This window comes from Zootoca vivipara, chromosome 13, assembly GCF_963506605.1.
Source record: "Zootoca vivipara chromosome 13, rZooViv1.1, whole genome shotgun sequence".
Classification (NCBI taxonomy): Eukaryota; Metazoa; Chordata; class Lepidosauria; order Squamata; family Lacertidae; genus Zootoca; species Zootoca vivipara.
The window spans coordinates 44,118,820-44,131,245 of NC_083288.1; the positions used below are offsets into that span (position 1 = coordinate 44,118,820).

Genomic DNA, 12,426 nt, shown 5'->3' on the forward strand with positions numbered 1-12,426 from the left:
TTGTTTTGTACTTTTGTAGATGCAATTTTACTGAATTATGGGAAAATCTCGATTAAAACATCTTATTAAAAAAGAAAGTGGTTATTATTGTAATTCATAAATGGAACGAAATAGATAAATAAACATAGCAAATGCATAATAGATATAAATTGGCCCAAGTCCGCCTTCCCTGATCTCAATGTTGTGAAAAGCCGGGGTGGGGGGGCTAATAATAATAATAATAATAATAATAATAATAATAATTTATTTATTTATTTATACCCTGCCAATCTGTCTGGGTTTCCCCAGCCACTCTGAGCTGCTTCCAACAGAGCATGAAAAACACAATAAAACATCAAACATTAAAAACTTCCCTGTACAGCGCTGCCTTCAGATGTCTTCTAAAAGTCAGATAGTTGTTTATTTCTTTGACATCTGATGGGAGGGCGTTCCACAGAGCAGGTGCCACTACCGAGAAGGCCCTCTGCCTAGTTCCTTGTAACCTCACTTCTCACAGTGAGGGAACCGCCAGAAGGCCCTCGGAGCTGGACCTCAGTGTTAGGATAGAGGACAGGGCGAGGTGAGGACAGACTGAGGTTGATGGGGCAGTGCCCAATTTCCCCACCTCCACTAAGGAGGACCTCTGATTGGGTGTGTGAGAAACCTATGGCCCGCTAGATGTTCCTGAGCCACAACTCCCCTCATCCCAGGCCATTGGCCATGCTTGCTGGGGCTGATGGGAGTTGTAGTTCGGCAGCACCTGTCGAGCCAAAGGTGTCCCCACACCTGCCTTTGATGAAAGGTTTTGGCAAAGGGAAGTCTCTCTTGGTTGAAAACAGCTTGGAAATCTGACCCTGACCTGACCTGATCTGATGGAAGATTACATAAAACACTAAGCAAATAATGAAATCTGCTAATGGAAAAAAATGTTGTTTGTGATCAGGCTTTGTTCCTGCGTTCTAGACCTTGTAATTGGAAGCAGGGGCAGAGCAGGAGAAATTATTTATGGGACGTCAGGGAGTGGCAAGGAACCACCTTTCTTTCTCCTGTCCGAGGGTGGGGCAAGCATGAAAGTCAGGCATGGGTTGGGAGGTGAGGCAGAATCACAATTACAAGACAAGTTTCTACATGAGAACTAGCCCTTTTGAATTTATATTCAGTGAAACGTTAAGAAGCAGAATAAGATTGTACCCCCTCAGTGTGTTTATCTACAGATGAAACTCGGAATATTAGAATATCGTGGAAAAGTGTATTGATTTCAGTAATGCAACTTATTATTTATTATTTTTCTTTTAATTTTTACAAATGCTTTCTTTTGGAAATTCCACAGTAATAAAACAAATAGTTACAATAATACAAAAATAAACACCGCTATTACATTTCATTAATTACATTCCATTTATAATTGACCCGCCTAACGACAAATAATTACAATTACAACAAATAAAGGCTTGGCATATCTTGCTTTGCATGTCATGCATCTATCTCCTATATCGGTTTCACCTTTTAAGTTGCATTACTGAAATAAATCACTTTTCGACAATATTCTAATTTTCCGAGTTTTACCTGTACCTAACAAAACCCCCCTAGAAGAACCGTTTATAATATCTATAACAAGCGAGAAAGGAAAGTTTGGAATTTTTGACATCTGTTGATATAATATGGCTTTGGCGATACAGTTGTTTGTATAAACTGTGTGGAAATGAAAATGCAATATAATTTAGACCAGGGGTCCCCAAACTAAGGCCCACGGGCCAGATACGGCCCGAAGGCCTCTTTTATCTGGCCCGCGATGACCACGACGACCCCCACCGCCCGCTGCCGTTCTTACTGGTGCGGCAGTGCACTTCCGGGTCAGAAAAAAGCGCTGAAAATCGCTTGTGCACCAGAAGTGCACTGGAAATGCCGCTTGCGCAAACGTCATTATAATTTTGATATAAATTACCGTGTTTCTCCAAAAATAAGACACCGTCTTATATTTTATTTTTCCTAAAAAACAACAACACTATGGCTTATTTTCAGGGGATGTCTTATTTTTTCCTCCTCCTCCTCCTGCCGCATTGCTACTGTGCCTATCACTATGTCTTATTTTGGGGGTATGGCTTATATTCCTTGAATGCTTAAAAATCCTGATATGGCTTATTTTATGGCTATGTCTTATTTTCGGAGAAACAGAGTATATCAAAAAGGAAAGGAAGATGAAAATGAAATGGACAGATATTTAAGGAATCATACCCAAAGAGAATTTCAAAAGAACAAAGCAATCATTTAAATGCTCCAATAACATCAAATGAATTACAATTGGCGATAAAAAGATTAAAATTAGAAAAAGCCCCAGGACCAGATGGTCTATCTGCAAAATATTATAAGGAATTAGCAGACCAATTGTCACCAGTGTTAGTAAAGGTTATGAATGATATTTTTGTAAAAGGACAGATACCAAATTCATGGAAATACGCATATATCACCTTAATACCTACTGGTAAACAAGATACAGGATTTCTTGAATGTAAAGAATTACCGACCGATTTCACTCTTAAACATCTATACTGTATATATAAAAATGTAAACTGGGCATGTGGGTTAGTCTCCACTTTTCTCTGAAACAGCTTGACTGATTGCGTTCAAATTTGGACACAACGTCACATGCCAATATGTGAGTGTTTGTATGCACTTTGTGTGGCCAGAAGACACACCTATGGCAGGTAAAGCAGGTAAAACTCACTGCTCCCAAACACAAAACGGACATGCTGGGAGCACAAGAGAGGTTGCAAAACAGCGCCCTCTAGCAACGGCTACACTGGTACTGCAGCTAGGAAAGCCTCCCTCTCCACAGCCTCTCAGTTCACCTTTACAGACTGGGCTGAGGGGGTGGGATAGCTCATGGGTCGGGACAGAGTGGGGCCAATCACAGGAATGAGCCGGGGTGTGGGGAGGAGGGGGCGGGATAGGTCATGGGATGGGACAGGGTGTGGCCAGTCACAGGGATGAACCAGGGGGGGTGGGGGGGAGAGGACAGAATAGGTCATGGGTCGGGACAGAGTTGGGGGAGTCACAGGGATGAGCCACAGCAATGCATGGCCGGGCCAGCTAGTTGATTACGGTATAAACTTTTCGTGGATATTATGGCAAGTAGATTGAAAATGGCGTTAAATGAGACAATCCATAAAGACCAAGCTGGATTTTTACCTGGTCGGCAGATGAGGGATAATGTAGAGAAACTGTGGTTGACATAATTGAATATCTAGAGACCAGAATAGATAAGAAAGCGGCGTTGATATTTGTGGACGCTGAAAAAGCCTTCAACAACATATCATGGAAATTTATGGAAAAGATTTTAGACATAATGGGAATAGGAGAGAGACTCTTAAGAGGTATTGGTGTAATCCAGGAGTGGCCAACTCCCAAGAGACTGCGATCTACTCACAGAGTTAAAAACTGGCAGTGATCTACCCCCATTTTTGGGGTTCAGGTTGAGCTTATTAGGGAGGAGGAGAGCCCCGTTTTGGGGGGGTTCAGGTAAAAGTTGAAAGTTGTTAAGCTTCTTTGGGGGAGCCAGTGATCTACCCATGATCTACCACAGACATCCAGTGATCTACTGGTAGATCACGATCTACCTGTTGGACATGCCTGGTGTAATCTATTCAGAACAGAAGGCAAAACTGATTGTAAATAATGTATTATCGAAAGGTTTTAACATAACTCGTGTTCCTTAACACATCCAGGGGGGTGGGAAAGGTCTTCTGATTTGAATGAGCGGCCTTCGATTGCGTCAACAAAACGCTCCTTTGGGCTGTCTGCACTACTGCCTTCCAGCTTCGCTGAGCATTGCAACCTGGTGCCATAATTTGTGCTGCCTGTTCTTCCGCGGCTCAGGAGACACCCGGTCACCCCCTTGCCCATTCAGATGGAAGCTCCCCTCTCAAGGACACTTGCCAAGCCGTAAGCGCAGCACCCCCTGGGCGTACATGTGTAGATATTGGGAAAACTCTCTTGGCATCTCGTGAACCCCCTGCTTGGGCAGCCTGTTGTCGTAGTAATGGTGAAGAATGGGCTGGTTCTCCAGGTCGTGTTGGAAAGGCCAGAATCCGTAAAGAGTGATGCTCTCACACAACTCCAGAGCCATACTGGTGAACATGAAGCCGGAGGAGAGGCGTTTGGGCCCTAAGCCCCTCAACTTCCAGTACCTACCCAGGGGGGACAGGTAATGGGGGTTCAGGAAGAGAGCTCGCTGAGCGAAACCAAAGTCTTCCATGGTGTACAGAGCACGGTAGCTGACATCAGTGTTTCCCAGGAAGGAGAAGGCAGGAATGAGGAAGAAAGCGTCCCCATAAAGGCGCAGGGAATCGGCAAAAGGCTTCCGGCGGTCCGACAGTCTTTTGAATCTGCAGGAGAAGGGGGAAGGAACAAAACGATCAAGCCACGCTCTTCTAAGTGTGGAGGAGCAATTTCATCCTATCTGCAGTTTCTAAGCCAGCTGATCTCATCAGCACCTCCCGAAATGCAACACGGATTGGAGCTGTGGGGGCAGCCGCACCAAACATTTAAAGAATCCTGGGAACGGTAGTTTGTGATGGGTACTGTGAACTGTAGCTGTGCGAGAGGGATAGTACAATTCCCAGAGTTCTTTGGGGGAAGTCATGGGCTTTAAATGTGCACTTGATGTGCTTTAAACATACAGGTGAAACTCGGAAAATTAGAATATTGTCGAAAAGTGCATTTATTTCAGTAATGCATCTTAAAAGGTGAAACCAATATATGAGATAGATGCATGACATGCAAAGCAAGATATGCCAAGCCTTTATTTGTTGTAATTGTAATTATTTGCCGTTAGGCGGGTCAATTATAAATGGAATGTAATTAATGAAATGTAATAGCGGTGTTTATTTTTGTATTATTGTAACTATTTGTTTTATTACTGTGGAATTTCCAAAAGAAAGCATTTGTAAAAATTAAAAGAAAAATAATAAGTTGCATTACTGAAATCAATGCACTTTTCAACGATATTCTAATTTTCCGAGTTTCACCTGTATGGGGTGGATCTGCCCTAAGGCACATTCAAAGCATACAGCCTCTCACACAGCACAATTCCCAGCACCATTCATTCATTCATTCATTCATACTTTTCAAGTATATACATTTCACTAATTTTACAATCATTTTGCCATTTCAAAACTTGACTTCCTTCCCCCTCTTTCTATGGTTCCTTGAATTTATTTTTAATATCTTCTGTATATCCAAATTAACTCAATTTGTTCATTTATTGGTCTTCTTTAAATATATACTCTTATCAAACTGCAGGTTATTACAATGATCCTGCCAATGTTTTTATCTGTTTATAGTTTATCTGTAAATACGCAATAAGCCATTTCCATTCTTTTGTAAAAGATTTGTTATCTTGATTTCTTATTCTTCCAGTAAGTTTCACCATTTCTGCATATTCCATAAGTTCCTGTATCCATTCTACAATTCCTAGCACCCTTAGCAAACTACAGCTCCCAGGATTCTTTGCGGGGAGCGGTGTGTTTTTCATGTGTGGTGTGTGGGCATGGCCATAATTATCCTTTGGGTTTTATGAAGTATTTGAAATGTTTACACTAAGATAAAACATGTTTTTGTACGCCTACATGGAGATAAATTACGCATTTAACGATGAATCTTAAATACACAGGAGGACCGAGTCAAACCATTGGCCTCTCTAGCTTAGTAGTGCCTGCACTGACTGGCAGGTGCTCCCCAGGTTTTTAGGGAGGAGCCCCTGCCAGCCCTACTTGGAGACGCCAGGGATTGAACCCGGGACCTGCTGTATGCAGAGCAGGAGGCACAGGCCGCTGGGTAGAGCATCCTTACTGCTTCCTACAACCACTTATCAAGGGTCAGCAAACTTTTTCAGCAGGGGGCTGGTCCACTGTCCCTCAGACCTTGTGGGGGGCCGGACTATATTTTAGCGTGGGGGGGGGGGAGAATGAATGAATTCCTATCCTATGCCCCACAAATAACCCAGAGATGCATTTTAAGTAAAAGCACACATTCTACTCGTGTAAAAACACCAGGCAGGCCCCACAAATAACCCAGAGATGCATTTTAAATAAAAGGACACATTCTACTCATGTAAAAACATGCTGATTCCCAGACCGTCTGCGGGCCGGATTGAGAAGGCGATTGGGCTGAATCTGGCCCCCGGGCCTTAGTTTGCCTACCCATGGCTTAAATTATGACACAGCCAGCACATTCTCGGATCTTTTCCTTACTTTTCATGAAGGATGCTGGGGTTTAAAGTCACCAGGTCTGACTTGGTTCCCACGTCTTCAGAGAAATTCATGGGAGGCAGGTTGAACCTGGATCGGAGGGAGAAAGTGGAAAAACAGAATCAGCTCTTGTGTAACTGTTGGGGAACTTTCATTCAGACAGGCATCATGGAGAATCCAGGCAACGAAACGGCCAACACATCACATTCCAGAGCTCTTCATGCTATCTCTGCATCTTTTTTCCAGGCTTGATTTGTGAAGGTTTCTTTTTTCCCTTTTTTAATTTTTATTTATACTTTTCAAATTTATACATTTCACTAATTTTACAGTCATTTTGACATTTCAAAACTTGACTTCCTTCCCCCGCTTTCTGTAGTTCCTGAAATATTTTTTTAAATATCTTCTGCATATCCAAATTAACTCAATTTGTTCATTTAGTCATCTTCTTTAAATATACATACTCTTATGAAACTGCAGGTTATTACAATGACCCTGCCAATGTTTTTATCTGTTTACAATTCATCTGTAAATATTGAATAAACCATTTCCATTCTTTTATATAAAAAAGTTTGCTATCTTGATTTCTTATTCTTCCAGTAAGTTTCGCCATTTCTGCATATTCCATAAGTTTTTGTATCCATTCTTCCTTTGCTGGGGTTTCTTCTTTCCATTTTTGGGCAAGTAACATTCTTGCCGCTGTAGTCACATACCTGAATAAATTTCTATACAATTTAGGTTGTTCTGTCCCTATAATTCCCAAGAGAAAAGCTTTTGGTTTTCTTTACGAACGTTATTTTAAATTTCCTTTTCATTTCATTAGATATCTTTTTCCTCCTTTTCTTAAAACCCAACAACAGTGTCAGGCCATCCAGTGTGAACTCACCCAGTAGTATTTATGCTTTCCCAATCTACCATTTCTTTAATAGCTTCCCCCTTTTAATGGAGCTTCTACCTTTGTATTTAGTTGCTTCCTGTTCACTGACTGCAGCATTCCTAAATCAGCTGCTAAACTGGCGGTTCTGTTCTCTGAGCTCCGTTTCTCTCTCTCTCTCTCTCTCTCTCTCTCTCTCTCTGCTTAACTCTTTGCAGCGAATTGCTCCTTTGTTGTCTCCTTTTTAAGTGTATTTAAATGAGCAATTGCTCTGGCGGGAAAGAAGAAGCCAATAATGAAAGGTTCAGCTCCTGCAAGAGACACGACTAACTAATGATGGGTGAATTTTGGAATGCAAAGACCGGAAGTAATCATAATCATAATCATTTATTATTTGTACCCCGCCCATCTGGCTGAGTCTCCACTGCCACTCTGGGCGGCTCCCAATCAATACAGCATTAAATATCAAAAAATTCCCTAAACAGGGCTGTCTTCAGATGTCTTTTAAAAGTAGGATAGCTGCTTATTTCCTTGACATCTATTGGAAGACCGTTCCACAGGGTGGGTGCCACTACTGAGAAGGCCCTCTGTCTGGTCCCCTGTAACATCACCAGGGCCGTCCCTAGGCTTGGGCTGGGTGGTGCAAGGCGCCAGGGCGCCTGGCCATCAGGGGCGTGGAAGGGGCGCCGAATTCTGGTGCCTGCCTCCGCGTGCCTCTGCTGTTGAGCAGCTTCAGGCAGCTCTCCAGAGGCGCGCGGGGAGCGTGAGCCTGGGGCCGCCTCTGCCGCGCCTCTGTCTCAGCTGTTGAGCGGCTTCAGGCCACTCTCCAGAGGCGCGCGGGGAGCGCTGGCCTCGGGCCACCTGAACAGCTGAGAGGTGCAGCGCGGCGGCCCCAGGCTCGTGCTCCCCGCACGCCTCCAGAGCTTCGCGCAGCGAGCAGGAGCCTGGGGCCGCCTCCTCTGCGCCTCTCAGTTTTTGAGCGGCTTCAGGCCGCTCTCCGGAGGCGCGCAGGGAGCGCGAGCCTGGGGCTGCCTCCTCCGCGCCTCTCAGCTCCCTGTGCGCCCCTCCTGCCCGCCTCACTCACGGGGTGCGCCGGAGGGATCTTGGCACCAGAGCGCCAGATATGGTTAAGATGGCCCTGAACCTCACTTACAAGTTAACAGGAACAAGAAGATACAAGGAGCAGAATTCTGCCCAAGACCTTGGAGGTGCGCTGCTGGTCAATGTTGATGACACTGGCTACATACATGGGCTCGGCATTAGGGTGCTTCCTATATTAGAAACATAGGGAGCCCCATTAAACAAGGGCCAACCACCTGTCTATCTAGCTCAATATTGTCTACTCTGACTGGCAGCAGCTTTCCACAATCTCAGGCATGGGTGGATCTTTCCCATTGCCTTTAAAACTGAAAAAAGCAGGGGCTGAACCTGGGACATTCCATATGCAAAGCATGAATTTTACCACTCGGCCCAAATGCTCTTTTAAAATAATGGGGAAACTGCCAGTTAAATGTTACTTACTTCTGAGTAAAACAAAACAAAAAAACCAAGTCCACCGGGGAGTGAACACTGTAAAAGGACCCTGTATTATCTGTGATTCCCACCTGTTTCCCTCGAAAAGGAAGAAATACGTTACCTGATTACTAGATCTGCCCGGTCTATCTCCTGACCACAGCTGCTGTTTCGTAGAATTCCGCCATTGCCCACTACAGCACAGTGCCTATACCGGGAGTCTGAGAAGGGTGACCTCTAGATTTTTGGGAGTGCAGGAGAGAAATAATCTTAATAAAAAACATACTGGCTTAGATCACCAGGATTCTGTTACCCTTTAACTCAGGAGTGGGGAATTATTTTCATGTACTGTATAAAATTTTTGATATCATGCTGTGTCATAAAAATATATCACAGCGTTTTACAATATAAAAGCATAAAGCCAAGCACTAATGTTATAAAAAGTTAAAACTAAAAGCAAACCTCCATAAACCATTATGGGTGGATGTACTCTGAATTGCCTACAAAGGCCTGGCAGAACAGAAAAGTTTCCAGCAGGCATTTAAAAGTTGACACATAATTCACTTGGTGAATCTCTCGTGGCAGAGAGTTCCACAGGACTTGATGATGCTAAAGGCTCCATTCCAAAGCCAAGCCAAACCCAGATTGTAGCATACCTGCCAAGCGCCCCCAGGGGGGGAAACGGACAGCCCATTTTTCCACGCAAGATCGCAGCAGCCATTTTGGGTGCAAACGCGCGCCCCCCCCCATCAAAAAAGGACTTTTTCAGGGTGAGAGTGAGGCACAGGTCACGTAACTCACTCCCGGAAGACGCACACCCCAGTTTTGGGTCTCCAAAAGTTGGACAAATTTGTTGTAGTGCATCTTCCCAAGATGCCAGCTCCACAACCACCGTTGCCAAGAAAGGGATATTGGCAACTGGTTTATGGGTGTTACCCTCCATTGGGTCTAGGGTGGGCTTTTTGAGGAACAGATTCACCATGGCCTCAACAACAACAACAGTTTTATTATTTGTACACAACACATCTGGCTGGGTGACAGGTGCCATTCCCTCATGCAAGGATATGTTGACCATGCCTTTGACCCCTTTAGTCACCCCGCCCTGGCTAGCTCCAATAAGCTAATAAGCTTTAATAAGGATGATGGGGTGATGATGATTGTATTTTATTTATACTGAGGTCCAGCGCCGACGGCCTTCTGGCGGTTCCCTCGCTACGAGAAGCCAAGTTACAAGGAACCAGGCAGAGGGCCTTCTCGGTAGTGGCACCCGCCCTGTGGAATGCCCTCCCACCAGAGGTCAAAGACAACAACAATTACCAGACCTTTAGAAGGCATCTTAAGGCAGCCCTGCTTAGGGAAGCTTTTAATGTTTGATGGGTTTCTGTATTTTAATGTTTTGTTGGAAGCCGCCCAGAGTGGCTGGGGGAACCCGGCCAGATGGGCGGGGTATAAATAATAAATTATTATTATTACTAGTGTCATTCAGCCTGTTAAGTAAACGGGTGCTAGCCGGGCAGGAATGGAGGGGAAGCCCTGAGACCACGCAGGCCTCCACCGGCAGGGATGTGCATCGAGGGCCCCAGGCTCCCCCTGGGTGGTTTGCTGTGGCGGCGGGCGGTTTTTGCGTGTGCGCGCGCGCGAGAGAGAGAAGCGAGCGGGGCTTCTCCGGGATGCGCTGCCTGCGTAAGCTAAGGGGAAAAGAAGCAGCCGTGAGAGAGGGAAATTGCGGCTGCGCTTCCCTCCAGTCGAGCAGGGAGTGGCGGCCAGAGCTTGAAGGGCAAGAGGGCGAGGGAGGGAAGGAGGCAGGCAGGAGGTCCGACATGGGGCAACTTCCCCTTGCCCTCACGGTCGGACTCTCCCCCCACCCAAACCGTCGCCAATTTCCCTCACAATTTTGTCTCCTTTCCTCTTCGGACACTACCCCCTTCTCATAACTCCACCTTTCTTTCCTTTTTTCCCAATGGTGCCTTCCATTATGTCCTCTCAACACCGTTCAGGGGGGTTGGGAGAGTGTGCGCGCGTGTACGTCCAGTCTCTGCGTCCAATCCCTGTGTCCGTGGGGCACATGCGCAGTAGTGCAAACCCAGGGACACAGGGACTGGACGCAGAGACACTTCCACTTTATTATATAGGATAATTATTATTATACCCCGCCGATCTGGCTGGGGTCTAATGAGCAGGTGGTTGAGTGCATCACTGCAAGAATCCTTTGCACATCCCCAGAAATGATCCCACAAAAACAGGGCTCATAGGTGGCATCAGGTATAGGGCAGGATGGTGTGGACCACAAAGGGGAGGCCAGGCAGGCCAGGGGAGACCTGTGAGCCAAAGGTTCCTCTGCCCACCCCCACCCCAAATACCCCTCCCCCACCTCCGGCAGCAAGTCCACCAGCTCAGCGCTCGCCGGAAACGCCATTCCTTTCATTCCGTCAAAGGTGATGCTGGATCCCAGCGGCGTGTTTTCCTTGGTTAAGACTATTGAGAAGGAAGCATTGCAACGTTGGCCCAGTTCTGCCCTGCAAATGGGAGGAGAGGTGGATTAGGGTGACGCTGTGAAGGAAATAACTTATGCTCCCCCTAAGCCCTTTGGGGCAGGGGGTTGCGGGGGGGGGGCACCTCTGAACACTAGTTACCGAGAATCACAATAGGATGAGGGTGCTGTTCCACTCAGATCCTGCTTGCAGACCCCCTACAGGCATTGGGTTGGCCACTCTGAGAACAGGAACCTGGATTAGATGAGTCTTTGGCCTGATCTCTTCTGATGGTTTTATGTTAAGTGACCTCAGCGACTAGGTGTGACACTTTTACCAGCTGCCCATGGAGGCGCAGGTCAATTTTGTGTCCAAGGCAGCTGACTACCATCTCCATCTGGTATGCAGGCTGAGACCCTACCTGCCCGCGGACTGTCTTGCCAGAGTGGTGCATGATCTGGTTATCTCCCGCTTGGACTACTGCAACGCGCTCTACGTGGTGACCGGAAACTACAACTAATCCAGAATGCGGTGGCTAGACTGGTGACTGGGAGTGGCTGCCAAGACCACATAACACCAGTCTTGAAAAACCTACATTGGCTCCCAGTACGTTTCCAAGCACAATTCAAAGTGTTGGTGCTGACCTTTAAAGCCCTAAACGGCCTCAGCCCAGTATCCCTGAAGGAGCGTCTCCACCCATCATTCTGCCCGGACACTGAGGTCCAGCTCCAAGAGCCTTCTGGCGTTTCCCTTACTGCGAGAAGTGAAGTTATAGGGAATCAGGCAGAGGGCTTCTTGGTAGTGGCACCTGCCCTATAGGAACTCCCTTCCAACAGATGTCAAGGAAATAAGCAGCTATCTGACTTTTAGAAGACATCTGAAGGCAGCCCTGTTTAGGGAAGTTTTTAATGTTTGATGTTTTATTGCATTATGTTGTTGTTGTTGTTGTTGTTGTGATCCGCCCAGAGTGGCTGGGGAAACCCAGCCAGATGGGTGGGGTATAAATAATAAAATATTTGTTGTTGTTGTTACCAGCTTTGTCCATTCTTGGACAGAGAGATAGCTTGTCTACAGTAGTCTAGGCACTTGTTGTAATACAGTTACTGCCTCACACTTCCGTGCATGGAGTTTACCTGAGGTCAGGTAGCCAGTGGGGGTAGAGCTTAGCAGGCTCCCTGCAGCCCTTTGTTTCTTCCCTCCCATTCTTGCCTTTTCTCTTCATGCTTTATAGAATAAGCAAAGAAGGAGCCGTGTGGCTAAGGCCCCCAACAGCAAAAGACAACAACAACCCCAGTGAACTGAATCTCCCCGAAAGGGAGATTTTACAGCCTGCATCTTCTAACCT

The 12,426-nt window shown here is 46.0% G+C and overlaps 1 protein-coding gene across 2 annotated transcripts in view; it reads right to left on the reverse strand.

Moving 5' to 3' along the window:
• Nucleotides 1–269: 269 nt before the first annotated feature.
• Nucleotides 270–12,426, reverse strand: part of LOC118095396 (alpha-2,8-sialyltransferase 8F-like) — a 29,432-nt gene continuing 17,275 nt past the window's right edge. For both annotated transcript variants that reach the window (XM_035136624.2, XM_035136622.2), the window contains exons 6-9: nt 10,982–11,126; nt 8,735–8,847; nt 6,231–6,317; nt 270–4,364 (exon numbers count right to left, since the gene is read on the reverse strand). In XM_035136624.2, coding sequence (XP_034992515.2) covers nt 3,902–4,364; nt 6,231–6,317; nt 8,735–8,847; nt 10,982–11,126 — 808 coding nt within the window. In that variant the 3' untranslated portion in view covers nt 270–3,901. The remainder of the gene's footprint in view (nt 4,365–6,230; nt 6,318–8,734; nt 8,848–10,981; nt 11,127–12,426) is intronic.